The 15,294-nt window shown below is 43.9% G+C and overlaps 1 protein-coding gene across 1 annotated transcript in view; it reads right to left on the bottom strand.

The window, feature by feature from the left end:
- Positions 1 to 9,392, bottom strand: part of LOC121487973 (ectonucleotide pyrophosphatase/phosphodiesterase family member 7-like) — a 33,535-nt gene extending 24,143 nt beyond the window's left edge. Inside the window, exon 1 of the mRNA XM_041750121.1 lies at positions 9,133 to 9,392. Coding sequence (XP_041606055.1) covers positions 9,133 to 9,382 — 250 coding nt within the window. The 5' untranslated portion in view covers positions 9,383 to 9,392. The remainder of the gene's footprint in view (positions 1 to 9,132) is intronic.
- Between the last annotated feature and the right edge of the window lie 5,902 nt (positions 9,393 to 15,294).

The following is a 15,294-nucleotide window of genomic DNA, read 5'->3' as shown; positions in this document are numbered from 1 at the left end:
CCATCCTGTCCATCTCAAGTGGTTCCAGATTCTCTTACTCAAGGCCTTGGATTTGCAGCAGTCATGATATTTGGCTCAGTTGCTGTGGTGTTTTGGGCTGACCCTTTCTACTGTGTAATCCATAGACCTGAAGCATCAGCATCTGATTTTTCTACATGTTGGAAATTAGCGTAATGAAAAGTTAGGAAATATCCTGGTTTTCCAGCCTTCTTTATTTTCGTGGCTTCCTTTTTTCTCTCCTTGTGGAAATGACTGGTGCTGGAAGCACATCTTTTCTGTCTCCATCTGTTTTTCTTTGCTTTGTTCATCTATGTTTTGGGGAGTTTGTTGACTTCCAGGACTTTTTCAGTGGAGAGTTGTTTCTGGGGAAGCAGGATGGGAGCCGATTAAGGTTTATGGCATCTTCTATCCAGGTTTCCAACAACATCTGCTTGATTTGTATTATTATCAGCAGCAGGGATTTAATTTCCTTTCCCTTTCCCTACCTCTCTTACCTCTTTCAGACTCTGTTTTTCAAAGGTTAGAGTGTCACATGGGTTGCCTTTGGCTTTCTGATTTACATGTGATTTGTGTATTATATGTCTAGTCCAAAGATTCTCAACTAGGGGGTGATTTTGTACCCCAAGGAACATTTGTCTGGAGACATTTCTGTTACCACAACTAGGGGAGGAATGGTGCTGGCATCTAGTGAGTAGAGGCTAGGGATGCTGCTAAATGCTCTACAACACACAGGATAGCCCCCCCTAAGACAAAGAATGATTTGGCCCAAAATGTAAGTGGTGAGATATTGAGAATCCCCCCCTAGTCTTAAAGATCATCCAAGTCAAGTACATTTGTCCGTGCTTCCTTTACTCCTATCTCAGGTAGAAGGAGGGGTGGATTCAGGAGTGGTTATGACATCTATGAAGAATTTTTACCTCTTATAGATTGATTTTGGGATAGAACGTAAGCAATCGATCATTTGTGCAAATTGTGCCCTGTGCACCTCCAGGGGATACCACCAACATAGTGTTAATGAAAATAACCTTCCTAGAATTGTGCTGTACACAATCTACACAGTTATAAGTGGTGGCTCCAGTTTTGGGGTTGTCCTCGTGGGGTTCTGGAATTGGGAAAGACTTAATTTCTGGCTGGTAGGGAGCTGGAGCCTACCAGTGAGTACCCTTTCAGGAAAGGAGAAAATATTGAGCAGAGAGGACCTCACTTTTATTATTCTCAACCATCCTGTAGTTACGTGAGTTTCCTTTTCACCTCTGATCCATATCTATTTGACTAGATGTAAAATTGCCGAATTATAATATCATAGCTTACGTTTTCTATAGCCTTTGTCTGAAACGTGGTGATAGCTTCTTATTTTCAGTAGGTTCCTTGGAGGAGAAAAATATATGCTGCTGCATAAGACTTCCTATCCACCCACCACTTGCTTGGCGGGATTTCCTTAGTTTCAGCAGCATAAGTTATTCTCACTGGTCCTCAATCACTTTGCAATAAAAACTGAGATTGCAAAAATGTTCACTGTCATTACCAGTGATGGAGCAGTAAGTACAGGCTTCTGGAGAGGGAGAAGGAATCGGGTGATTTAAACTAGGAGAAAGAGCTGCTAACCATCAGAGAATGGCTTTTCATTTTGGTGAGATCTCAGGGGAATTGGGACAGTTCAGAGAGACTGGGGGGACCATCCTGGAAGATGGCTGTTTGCACGTGTGCTTACTGAATCTACAGGGAGCCCATGCCCACTGAGCAGTCCCAGAGGTGAAGGTGTGATTTTTTGGGACTGAGTGAGTATTGGGGCACTGGATCACATACCTCCATCTCTACATCAAAAGCACCATCAGGCTAGTGAGGTGGACCTTGGCACCTCCTGCCAGTCCTTCCTCCATTGCTCTTTTCTCTTATAACGGTGCTTGACTTTCCACTGAGAACTCACCAGTCCTCCACTTGCAGTCCACCTAATTTGTGTGGTGCTTGCCAGTTGCCTTAACCCTGACCTGGGGGTGGACATGTAGTCTTAGCTTGGGTGTTCAGCATTGTTCTACCCCCCACCCCAGGCCACAGAGGTTGGTTCTGAGAAGTAAATTGGTCCAATGAAAGCCAATATCGGGAATTTTGTGGTCACTCTTAGAAATAGAGAAAGAAAGGGAGGGGGAAAGGAGAGAGATTGATCATTCTGAGGACTTGGATTATTAATGCCTATAGATATCGATTACGTCTCATAGTACTGTTGTGGGTTGAACTATGTTCCTCAAAAAGGATACTTGAAGTCCTAAGCCCCAAGACATCAGAATGAGACCTTATTTGGGAATAGGGCCACTATAGAGTTGAGGTCATGCTGCAGCAGCCCCTAATCCAAATGACTTGTGTCCTTATAAGAAGATGGCCATGTGAAAACAGAGACACAGGGACAATTCTGTGGATTGGGTGGAGGATGGAATCTATAAGCCAAGGAATGACAAATATTGCCAACGAACCACAAGAAGTGAGGAAGACAGAAGGATTCCTTATAGATTTGAGAGGGAATGCAGCTCTATTTACAGCTTGATTTTAGGCTTTTGGACTCCAGAACTGTGAAACAATGCATTTCTGTTTTTTTTTTTTTAAGATATTTTCATCTTCAAATCATCTTCACACCCAGTGTAGGGCTTGAACTCACAATCCTGAGATCAAGACTCACATATTCCACTGACTGAGCCAGTCAGGCGCTCCATACATTTCTGTTGTTTTAAGCTGCTCCGCTTGTGGTACTTTGTTATGGCAGCCTAGGAAATGACTATAATTACTTTCAAATTAATATTCTTCCTCCCTGTCCTCCTCTTCCTTAGCCCCCTCCCCCCCATCATTTTTGCCTAAGCAACAGAAAGAGTTAATGGTGATGTGGTGACACACTATGATTGGAGAGCCCGGCCTCTGTGGACATTCATTGTCTCCTATGGTTCATGGATTAGCCATAATTCTGCAGGCTTTCTGGAGGTTCACTCTGGGGGCGTGTCCTGTGTTACCTTTTGCCTTTCTACAAAGACTGATGCTCACCCCCTGTTTATCTGAGCCCCATCAAGGACCTTGTCCATGGTAGACAGAATTCCAAAATGGCCCTCAAGGCTCTTGTTTTCTGATATATATGCCTGGTATAACTCTTTTCCCTTGAGCTTGGGTGGGACCTGTGGCCTTGTTTCTAACCAACAGAACATGGAAAAGTTGAAGAGATTCTGCAGATCTCTTGAACCCTAATCAGTTCATTTTGAGTTAATCAAAAGAGAGTTTATCCAGGGTGAGCCTGACTTAATCAGGTGAGCTCTTAAGAGAGGATCTAGAGCAGAGACAAAGCAGCCTCAGAGGAGAAAGCTGCCATGAGTCCTCTAGCTGCAGGGAAACGAATTCTTCAAACAACCGCATGAACTTGGGAGAGAACCCCATCCCAGTCAACGCCATGATTGTAGCTTTGTGACACACTGAGCAGGGGCCCCAGCTCAGTGGTGCTGACTCCTGTCCCATGGAAATGGAGAGATAATACAAAGGTGTTGTTCTAAGCTGTTAAGTCTGTGATAATTTGTTTTGCAGCCATAGAAAACTAATACATCATTCTATTTTAAGAAACTTCCAGGTGCTGTGGCAAAGCTCCTGTGTGTGTGTGTGTGTGTGTGTGTCAGTCATGAAGATTGGGGGTGGGGATGATGAAACCAGGTGGGAAGAAGAAAACGATCTTTTTTTTTTTTTTTTTTTAAAGAAAACTATGTTGGAGGAAATAATGGTTCATTCAATCAGGGAGGGGATAAACTTAATTATTAATTAGTATGCAGCTTTGGGGAGCTGGAGAGAAAATGTCTCCTCTAGAACCAGGGCTTGCTTTGCACCTGGGAGCTTTTTTTTAAAATTTTTTTTAAGATTTTATTTATTTATTCATAGAGACACACACAGAGAGAGAGGGGCAGAGGCACAGGCAGAGGGAGAAGCAGGCACCATGCAGAGCCTGACGTGGGACTTGATCCCGGGTCCCCAGGTTCACGCCCTGGGCTGCAGGCAGCGCTAAACCGCTGCACCACCTGGGCTGCCCTGCACCTTGGAGCTTTGATTCTAGATAGGGGCCCCACTTCCCCCTCTTGCAGGTGGTACTGGGAGGGCCGATACTTGGAGGAAAAATACACATTCTTTGTGAGGATGTAAAGATTGTCTCATGTGGAGAGGTGATGAGGTAGGATATTTTTAATAAATAGCCAGTTTTTAAGAAATCCTCCCTCCCTGAGTTTTTTGTTCAGGACGTCTGTCCTCTCTGCTTCAAGGAGAGGGAGAAAGCATGGAAAATGGGTATTCCTCCTAAGCTCTGCCCCTTATGGGAGCTAGAGGAGCAGGGGGTGCAGAAAAAGGTTTGGTGGGGACACAGCCAAGTGAGAATACATTTTCTCTGTCTGATTCCTTGAGCTGTCAGAGAAAGGAGACAAAAAGGCACAAGAAAGGGGCTCTTCATCTCTCTCCCTGGCAGAGCTACAGCGGAAAGGAAACAAACCCCCCAAAACATCTGTGGAATCTGGGAACAGAGGGGACATGAGACTGTGTCATGAGGTAAGCCCTAGGAAGTGGCAAGACCTTGGAGACACTTAAATGTAGTTGGCCACTGTTGCCGCTCCCAGGCCCAACAGAGATGCTAAAACAATAATTGTTGAATGAAGAAACGGATACGTTGGAAACCCTCTAAAACTCTCCAGGAAGACTTTCTTTACCAGCAGCAGGGGAAACTGATGAGGGTCATGTGACCCTGGCTCTGGGGTGAGGGCTGAGATATCCACACACCTGACAGCCCCTAGGCATGAGGAGGCCCTGCCCTGGAGATAAGGGCAGCAGATGGGGGTGGGGTGGGGGGGAGGGCAGCATACTGGCCCTAGGCAGCTTTGTCAGCTATCTTTTTTTTTAATAAATTAATTTTTTATTGGTGTTCAATTTACCAACATACAGAATAACACCCAGTGCTCATCCCGTCAAGTGTCCCCCTCAGTGCCCGTCACCCATTCACCCCCACCCCCTGCCCTCCTCCCCTTCCACCACCCCTAGTTCATTTCCCATAGTTAGGAGTCTTTATGTTCTGTCTCCCTTTCTGATATTTCCCACACATTTCTTCTCCCTTCCCTTATACTCCCTTTCACTATTATTTATATTCCCCAAATGAATGAGAACATACACTGTTTGTCCTTCTCCGATTGACTTACTTCACTCAGCCTTTGTCAGCTATCTGAGGGAGGCTTGCTCATGGATCCTTGTGCCTGGGGCATGGCTTCTCCTGACCTTGGTCCTTGCCTGAGATTGCCTGGCCTCTGCCCCTTGAACTCTGTCTAGGAAGCTCAGAGAGATGGCCACATGGCTTCCTGGACTTGAGCTTGTGTTGGAGCTGTGCATAGTATTGCAGCTGAGATGTGAAGCAGTGTGTCAGGTTCCTCCTCCTCCTCTCTCTTCTGTGTTAAATCGCCCAGAGGTGTTTGTAAGAAGACCAATTAATTAGTCATTGAGCTAAGAGAGCCCCCTTTCTCAGTTTGTGTCAGGCCTACACCCTGGAATCTGATGAGGTCTTTGGGTGCTGGCAGTACGAATTTTATCCATTATTTTTTCTATTATGGATGATTCTTTCCCACATTAGAGTCAGACAGAGGTCTGCTTGAGCCCAGCTCACGAATACAAATGCTGGGGATTTTGTTGGGCCTGGGATAGCCTCTGTTTTATTAATACAACATATTCAGGATATATACTTATTGCCTGGAATCTCTGAGGATGGGCAACATTCAGAGGGGTTTGGAATGATTACTTAATTAGAATCAAAGACAGTGGTGGGCTGTAGTCATGCTGGAGGGAAGGGATTGAAGAGCCAGTGACTGTAAGCATCCAGGTCTGAGTTTGAATCCTACCTCTGCCCCAGAAAAGATTTGTACATCTTTAAACCCCTGACGTCTAGCCTGTAAAGAGGGAGGGCAACCTGAGCAACCTAGGCTGCGTGAAAAACCTGTTTTAAAGTCAAAGTCGAGTGAATGTTTACCTGCTCAATAAATGGCAGGTCTGGTTAAAAATAAAAGAGTTCAAAGGAACATGTTTTTTTTTTTTTTTTTCTTTTTCACAGTGAGCTAATTAAAAAGATTATTTGGTGTATAACATTTTGTTATTTATAGGCAGTACATTTCATTTGGTCTAAGATCTAAAAAGTACACAGGAGGTACAGTTCAAAGTCTCCCACCCACTGCTCTCCCTGGAGGAACTAGTATCACCAATTTCTTGTTTATTTATCCAGAGGTCTTCTATACAGCTATAAATAATTGCATATAGGGGCGCCTAGGTGGCTCAGTGGTTAAGCGTCTGCCTTCAGCTCAGGGTGTGATCCTGGAGTCCTGGGATCTAGTCCCACATCGGGCTCCTGGCATGGAGCCTGCTTCTCCCTCTGCCTATGTTTCAGCCTCTCTTTCTCTGTGTCTCTCATGAATAAATAAATAAAATCTTAAAAAAATAATTGCATATATATATATATATACATACACACACATTATATGAATCCATACATGCATGCTACACACATTCTTTGCATCTTGCTTTTGTCACTTAATCCATTTTGGAGATAGCTTCTTATCACGGCACAAAGAACTTCTTCATTTTTCCTTTTAAAGGTAACTGATTATGCTATTCTATGGATGTCTGGTATTTTATTTAGCCATTCCCCTTTGGGTGGATAGTTAGGTTGTTTCTATTTTTCCTGTGGTTATAAATGCCAATGCAATGAATAACTTTGTATGTACACTGTACATCGTTTTCTACCCAGCAGATATATATCTGTGGGATAAAGTCCTGCAAGTTGAATTTGCTAAATAAGAAAATTTGTAAGTTCCTGATTGTACTTGATGTTGCCTAATTAATTAATTAATTATAAAGATTTTATTTATTTTTTCATGAGACACACACACACACACACACACACACACACACACACACACACAGAGGCAGAGACACAGGCAGAGGGAGAAGCAGGCTCCGTGCAGGGAGCCCAACATGGGACGCGATCCTGGGTCTCCAGGATCAGGATCTCAACTGAAGGTGGCGCTAAACCGCTGGGCCACGGGGGCTGCCCCGATGTTGCCAAATTACTCTGCATTGAAACTGTACCCATTTCCATTTCCCACTGGCAATGAATGTAGGAGAGGAGTTGCAGTGATTTTATAATTTTAAAAATTTGCTCTTAACTGTTTATATCTTCTCATCGAAGACCTTCTGGGAATAAATAAAAGGTGGGCATGCCTTATAATATTTTGTGCCCATCATATTCTCAGTGTTCAGGGACCCAGAGTCTGCCCATGGGAGATCTTTTAAGTGTTATGAAGTTAATGCCACTGGGAAGTAGCATTCGGTTTCTCCAGAAAAGGGCTATTTAGTTCCTGCTTCCTGGCACTAATAGTTCCCGAATGACTTGCTTCTCAAAGAGTTTACATATAGGAAAATCTCTCTCAGCAAATCTCCCTCTGAGTGGTTATTCAGCTTTATTTTTTAAGTTTCTGATTCAAGTGTCCCTTTGAGAGTCTGATGGAAGTGATAAAACCCTCTCCCCAAAAAAGGTACCAGCAGTATGTGTATCATTTTGGAGGCTCCAGGAGCTGCCCTGGACTCGAAGGAATGGTTCTTTGGGTATGGGCGAGGCTCATGCTGCCAGGCTCATGCTGCACTCTTTACCCCATGAGAGGGATCTGTGGATCCCAGACTCATAGTTGGGCAGAACTAGTTTCATGTGGCCAGGGACATATTCATTCTAGGCCTGGCTTCCCCCTGGCCCAATTCTTGGCCAAGTCACTGATGAATTAGTTATTCAGCCTCTCTGAGCTTTGTTTTTCTCATCTGTGGAATGGGGACAACACTTGCTTTGCAGTATTGTTGTATTGGAGATATTGAAGCCAAAGCACCTAGCACATGCCTGGCTTCAGGCCCATGTTGGAGAAATGGAAGCTGTTCTTATTCTTACTATAATGAAATCCTTTGCATTTTGGCAACTGGGATTTTGAAATGACCACATTCCTTCCTATCACAGAAGCCTTGAATATGCTCTTCCCTCTGCCTGGAACACTTTTCCTTTCTCTTTGTCTCCTGAGGTCTCTTTCAGTTTTCAGTTCAATTGTCCCATCTCAGCCTTTCCCTGCCTCCAACTGCAAGTCAATTTGCCCTTGCTGTCTTCTCGTGAAGAAACTCTCTTCTGCCTTCTCAGTGCCTCTCCTCATTGATGAGATCTAGTATTGTCTTTGCTTGTCTCCCCCATTTGGACTACATGCTCCAGGTGAGCTAGGGAGACTGGCAAGGGCAAAGGCCCTGAGGCAGGTGGGGGCTGAGTGGAGATACAGGCAGGTGGCCTTTGTGATCTGGAGAGAAACTTGTGAGGGGAAGAGATGCGAGAGGCCAGGAAACAGTGGGTCAGGGGCCAGGTCATGGGACTTTCTGGGGCACAGAAAGACAAAATTTGAATTCTCTTCAAAGAGCACATTGGTGGGGCACCTGGGTGGCTCAGCTGGTTAAGCATTTACCTTCAGCTCAGGTCATGATCCTGGGGTCCTGGGATCAAGCCCCACGTTAGGCTCCCTGCTCAGCAGGGAGTCTGTTTCCTCCCTCTCCCTCTGTCTCTCCACCCCACTCATGCTCTCTTTCTCTCAAATAAATACATAAATAAATATAATCTTTAAAAACAAAACAAAATAACAACCACCACCAAAAAAAAATCAAAGAGCGTTGGTGTCCCTCCAGCTTTTCAATAATAAGCCAGGGAGTCATCTAATATAATTGAGTTCTTTAAAATTTAATATTTTATTATTTTTATGAAGTTCTTTTAATGATTTAGTTTTGGAAAAGATCACAAGCCATTGTGTATAAGGCAAGGTGGAGGGGCAGGGGGGCCCAGGGAGCAGGGAGCAGGGTCTGGAGAGGCTGCAGCTGTGGTCCTAATTCTGTCTGCAGGCTGGTGCCCTGTAGCCAGTGGGGTTCTAAAAACCAGACTATTCTAAGCTAGTGCTTCTTCCAGTTGCATGAACTGCCTCAGTCTCCTGAGAGCTGACTGAGAATGGGCTCTGTCTCAGGGAATAACAAGTACTGAGGCTTACACTAGCACTGGCAGACTGGCTGCAGAGCAGAACTTACCTGAGATGGTGGTGAAGTGGGATGGAGAGGTCATTGTCACGAAGGGTGGTGTGAGGTACTTGGCCTTTACGCCCTCCTGGGCAAGGCGGTCCATGTTGGGGGTGTCCACATCCTGGTCGTAGTTCCAGCGGAAGCCATCGAAGGATATCAGCAGGAGCTTGTTGAAGTTCTTCCTTCCGGGGATGGGGTGGCAGCTGGCCCAGCCCACCAGGATGGGCAGCAGCAGTGAGAGGACCCCAAGCCCCATCATGCTGCGAGCACTACACATCACAGAGTTTGTGGGCCTGCTCCTATTTTTCTCCCTTTTTTTATCTGTGGTTGAACAAAGTCCAAATTGATAATTGTGCCTGAGCTCTGTTGTGGATTGAAACACCTGGAGTGTAACAAGATGTCATGGTTTACGTGATGAAAGGTTCTGGAAATGAATGGTTGTGATGGTTGCACAGCATTGTGAATGCACCTAATGCCACTGAACTGTACCCTGCAAAATGGTAAAAATGGTAAATTTTATGTTATGTATATTTTACCATGATAAAAAAAGTCAAGCTGAACTTGTGAAATATTTTGGATTTTTCTTTCTTTTTAAAAAGATTTTACTTATTTATTCCTGAGAGACACACACACACACACACAGAGGCAGAGACACAGGCAGAAGGAGAAGCAGGCTTCATGCAGGGAGCCCAACGTGGTACTCTATGCTGGGGTCTCTAGGATCACGCCCTGGGCTGAAGGCGGTGCTAAACCGCAGAGCCACCTGGGCTGCCCTGGACTTTTATTTCAATTCCACTATTGTGAAGATTTGAAGAACAAATTAGACTGGTGCTTTCCTTTGCTCAGTATATTCTGTTTTATAGGGAGAACAAATTATTGTTCATTATGACTATGAAATCAGCTACCATGGATTGAGGGCCTGAGAGGGCCAGGAACTACATACACATTATCTATTCCACTTAAAAAAAAATCCTAGGTAGGTTATTAGTTGGAAATTTCCCATAAGAATTTTAAGAAGTTATTGTGGTTAAATACACATAGGATAAGATTTATCATTTTAACCACTGGGAAGTGTATGAATTCAGTGACATTTAGTGCATTCACAGTGTTGTGCAACTATTGCCTATATCTAGTTCCAGAACTTTTTCATCCCATCAAAAGGAAGCCCTGTACCCATTAACAGTCACTCATTCTTCCCTCACCCGGTCTCTGGCGACCACTAATCTGCTTGGTTTTATCTCCTCTGGACATTTCATATACACAGAATCATGTGACCTTTTGTGTTAGGCTTCTTTCACTGAGCATGTTTTCAAAGTTCATCCACATTGTAGTATCCATCAGCATTCCGTCCTTTTCATGGCTTATTAATATTCAACTGTTTGGATATGCCGTGTCTTATACTAAATATACTAAATATCATTCACCAGCTGATTGACATTTGGGTTTTTTCCACCTTTTGGCTATTGTGATTAGTGCTGCTATGAATATTTGCTCGAATACCCTCTGCTTTCCACTTAATTTTTCCAACATATCTATGAGGTAGTTTTTACAGAGTAGCGAGGTAAACTGCTCAGAGAGGCTAAGGAACCATTTCAAGGTCACACAGTAGTTATGAGGCTGAGACTAATTTTTATGCTTGGCCACATGCTTACTGGGCATTGGAAGAGTGTGTTAAATTTACCAAGGGCACAAATTGCTTTGAATACTCTTAATCATCTGCCCATCTGCCCCACATTTTTTGAGCACATACTATGTCCTAGGTGTAAGAAATACAGAAATATAAATGCAGAGGTTGCCTGTGGGTGGTTCAGAGTCTAGGGGACAGGCAGACAAGTAAAGTGATACACCAGGCTCTGCTAGAAGTGTTCACAGGAAGTGATGTGGGAGCAGAGGTAGAGGGTCCCAGCCTGGAGACAGAGGTAGAGGGTCCCAGCCTGGAGAAGCCGGGTAGGGGAGGGTTCTTTGGAGGAGGTGTTGCTAGACTTGAGTTTTGCAGGCCTGGAGGAATTAACCTGTTGGAAACACTGCCACTCCGCCACTCATCTGGATATGATAACATCTGCCTCTGGCCTGTTCCTGCAGGTACATGGATGACATTTACTTTTGCACTTTTAGAAAGATCTATGCATTGTATAAAGATGTCACCAATGGACAAGAGTTGAAGGTCTACTCTGGTATTCAGGTGAAGGTTTTGGAAGATTTTTGTCTTGATGTGGGTGGACTAAAAGCCGGGTATGAGACCCAGATGGATAACCTATTTCCCTCTTGCTGAAATTGCCCAGAACTCTGTTTCAGGTTTTTGCTGAGGTTGAATCTTTGGGGTGAAGAGGTGTTGTGTCAGGGGAGTTCTATTTTATATATATATATAACTTGGCTTCTATTAATTAGCGTGTGTTTTGCTATTTGAGGGATTTTCATAGAATTTTGTGATGAGTATGCAGCATTGTGGTTGAGTGTGTTTTGAAGCTTGGGTTCACATCTTGACTCTGCCACTTATTACCTATGACACCTTGGCGCAAGTCCCTTAACTTCTCTGTCTCTATTTTCTCTCTGTAAGAAGGAGTAATGGTATATTTTCTAAGGTGGTAAGACTTTAATGAGATATTGCACATTGGTAGGAACGCTTACTGCTCACGGGCTATACATGTTCTCCTCCTCATTTCCCAGCACCTTTGTATTTACAGCGGATGTGCTGTGAGTGGAAGCTGCATGCATCACTTTTAGCCTACAGCTGTCTAAGTCTGGTAACTAACCATCTCACTCTCTCATCTCCTGCCACCCTATTAACTAGAGTCTTTTTAAAAAATATTTTGTTTGTTTATTCATGAGAGACACACAGAGAGAGGCAGAGAGTCACAGGCAGAGGGAGAAGCAGGCTCCCTTTGGGGAGCCTGATGTGGGACTTGATCCTGGGACCCTGGGATCACACCCTGAGCCAAAGGCAGATGCTCAACTACTGAGCCACTTGGGCATCCCCATTACTTAAATTCTTGTGTTGAGATGGTAGGCTTTCCATCATTCTGGGTCTCTGAATGACCATATGGGGCATAGTCTCCATCTAATCCATGGTGGAAGGGAGCATGGGAAGTCAACCTTTGTTGCCAAGCCATTGAGATTTTGGGGTTCATTTGTTGCTGTGGCATAACCCAGTATATCCTGGCTAGTGCAGCAGGTAAAGCACTTACACTGGTCCCTAGCAGTGTGAGTGCTCGATGTTAGTTACTTGTAGGATGATAATAAATTGCCACTGGAAGTTTGGTTATGTGATCTGATGATGCCAATGATGCTATTTTATGCTTGGACAAATTGGACTTGGCATTCTTTCTAGCATGTGGGAGGGACAGATATTTGAGGGACAATAAAACATTATTACCTTTAGTTTGTGTCCCTGGATACCCTTGGTGGCCATGAACAACATACAGTACTCTTGAAAAAGCCAGACCCAGAGGAGAGTTGCTGTTGATCCCAGAACTGGGATTGTTCAAGGAGAGAATCTTGAGTCCCTGGTGTGTAGCTTCTCCAAGGGAACTGGAATACTTGTGGTTTGGCCCTTTGGGAATTATATACAATTATATAATTATAATCAGTTAGGCCCTTTTTGGGACAATCAATACACATTTCAATATTCTGGAAACATGGAAAAATTAGCTAGCAGTTATGCCACAGACATTCTCTCATGTCTACTGAAGCATCCTTGAAATCTCATATTTGCTGTAATCAGCAGAATTGCTGAGGTGGAGGTGGTTGGTTAGAGAATATTCTCATTATGGTCACTGTGATACTTATGGTCATAGCATTGTAGTGTGCCTTGGTTTCTGTTTGGGGCACTTGGGTGGCTCAGTCAGTCAAGCGTCTGACTCTTGATTTTGGCTCAGGTTATGATCTCAAGGTTAGGAGATGGAGCCCTGCATTGGCCTCTGTGCTGAGTGTGGAGCCTTCTTAATTCTTTCTCTCCCTTTGTCCCTCCTTACTCTCTCTAAAAAAAAAAAGATGCCGTTAAACTTTTTAGAGAAATCTGTATATTTATGACAGTCACTAGAGTGGAGATGGGGAATTCCAAACAGATTTTGGGAATCATCCCAGAGAGAGATAATACATAGAACTCTTGGTTGCAAGGGACAAAAACCCACATCTTATTAGTCTAGGTAAGAAGAGGAACTATGTTTTAGTCTAATTTTGCTCTGGAGCAGACTCTGAAAAAAGGATGGGGGTGCAAATGGTTTACTGGGAGGTGATCCCAGGGAGCACCAACAGGGGAGTGGGGGAGTGATTTAAGGAAGGGAAGGAGGCCAACATGAGGTGTTTTAGTCTTGAGTATATGCAGTGCTAGAATGATGAGTACTGTGTGCTATGGGCATGGCATCTGCTACAGGTTTTTTAGGGCATGATTTCCCATGTCACTGAAATCATTCTGCAGAAAGGCAGGGATACCTCTGGGTTCCACAAGCAGGGACTTACTACCCGATCTTCTGTCTCTGTGTCTGCCTTTGTCTGCATATCCACCTTAATTTTCTTTCACTCAGTACTGGTTTTCTCCATAAGGTGAGGAATATGACCACAAAAGCTCCTGTTTTTCCTCATTCCAGAATTCTTGTCATCACAGAGAATGACTGTATTTTTCAGTTCCAGTTAGGAAAATTAATCCAAGGGAGGAACTCTGATTGGCCTATTTAGATCCCTGGACCAATCAACTGTGACCAGAGGGCAGAGTCATATAAACTCATGGCAGTCCACTAGAGTAGAAGAAAGAGTACAAGTCTTCTTGTACCAGAGTAGGAAGAGGTACAAGTCTTAGTAGAAGAAAGGGGTAGTAGGCTGAAAAAAACAATAGATGTCTGTGGTGTAAGGATCAGGAATGCATCCTGTTAAACCTAGTAATTACTGGAACTTAAAGAAGCTTTTTGAATATAAAGTTTCATTGTTCTCTCAGGATGATTCAGCAGAAAGGAAAATACCTGTGTGAACTGAACATTTTCTATGCACAGTCTGTTGCTATGGATTCAAATCCTTATTGACGGATCCAAAGATCAATTAAAATGTTTCTCAAGAGATGTAAACTCTGGTAGGGAGTGCTTATGATGAGGCCGAAGTTAAACAAGAAGAGAATTGACATGTAGGACATTCTAATTTCTTTCTTCCATTGAATACTGTCAGGTTTAAGTTATGCTGGCAGTTATGTACCTCAAGGGAGGGTTGCATATAAAGGTGTGTAGGTGTGTGTGTGTGTGTGTGTGTGTGTGTATGTGGGTGTGGTATAGGTAGTTTCCAAAGATGACTGTAACATCCCACAGATGCTCTTTTGTAGTGTGATTGGGAATTCTTCTATTAGAAATGGGAGTCATTTCTTTCTCTTGAACCTGGGCTGGCCTATGACTTGCTTTGACCAATAGAACGTGGCCTCTGACGTGATGGTCTCTGACTTTTGATCCTAGGCCCTAAAAGCCCTTGTAGTTTCCCTTATTTTTCCTCTCTTAGAGGCTCTGGCTCTCCTGCTGAAGTTGCTGTGTGGAGAGGGGCTCTGGAGGATAAAAGACCATGTAGAGAAAAACCAAGTTCCCTAACCAATAGCTGGCATCATCTGCCAGGCCACTGTCAACCTTCTGGTGCAGCTGGTTCTCCAGCTGCATGCAGCCACAGAAGTGAGCCCAGGTGAAACCAGCAGAGGAAATGACCAGCCCACTCATTGAAGCATGAGAAATAATAAACTGATGTGGCTTAAAGCTACTTAGTTTTGGGTGTAGCAGGAATAGCCCATGAGGGTGTAAGCACATGGGGTCTGCATTCCCCATAGGATTCAACCCAAAGCTGACTTATTTCCTTAATGTCCTCTTGTTTGAAACTTCTATGAAAATTTTTTTAAAGACTTAAATTTTTAGAGCAGTTTCAAGTTCACAGCAAAATTGAGAGGAAGGTACAGAGATTTCCCACACATTCCCTGGCCTCACACATGCATAGTCTCCCCCACTATCAACATCCCCCACCAGAGTGGGACATTTGTTACAACTGATGAACACATCCTAGTCACCTGAAGTTCATGGTCTATATTATAGTTCACTCCTGGTGTTGTATGTTCTGTGGGTTTAGAAAACTTCTGTGAAATTTTTATAGATTTGGACCATCTCAGGGAAATCTCAAAGCTCAGAAATTATTTTGCCTCCTGGAATCTTTTGC

This window comes from Vulpes lagopus, chromosome 3 (genome assembly GCF_018345385.1).
Source record: "Vulpes lagopus strain Blue_001 chromosome 3, ASM1834538v1, whole genome shotgun sequence".
Taxonomy (NCBI): domain Eukaryota; kingdom Metazoa; phylum Chordata; class Mammalia; order Carnivora; family Canidae; genus Vulpes; species Vulpes lagopus.
Note: the sequence above shows the minus strand (reverse complement) of the source record. Positions and strands in the feature narration are given on the sequence as shown.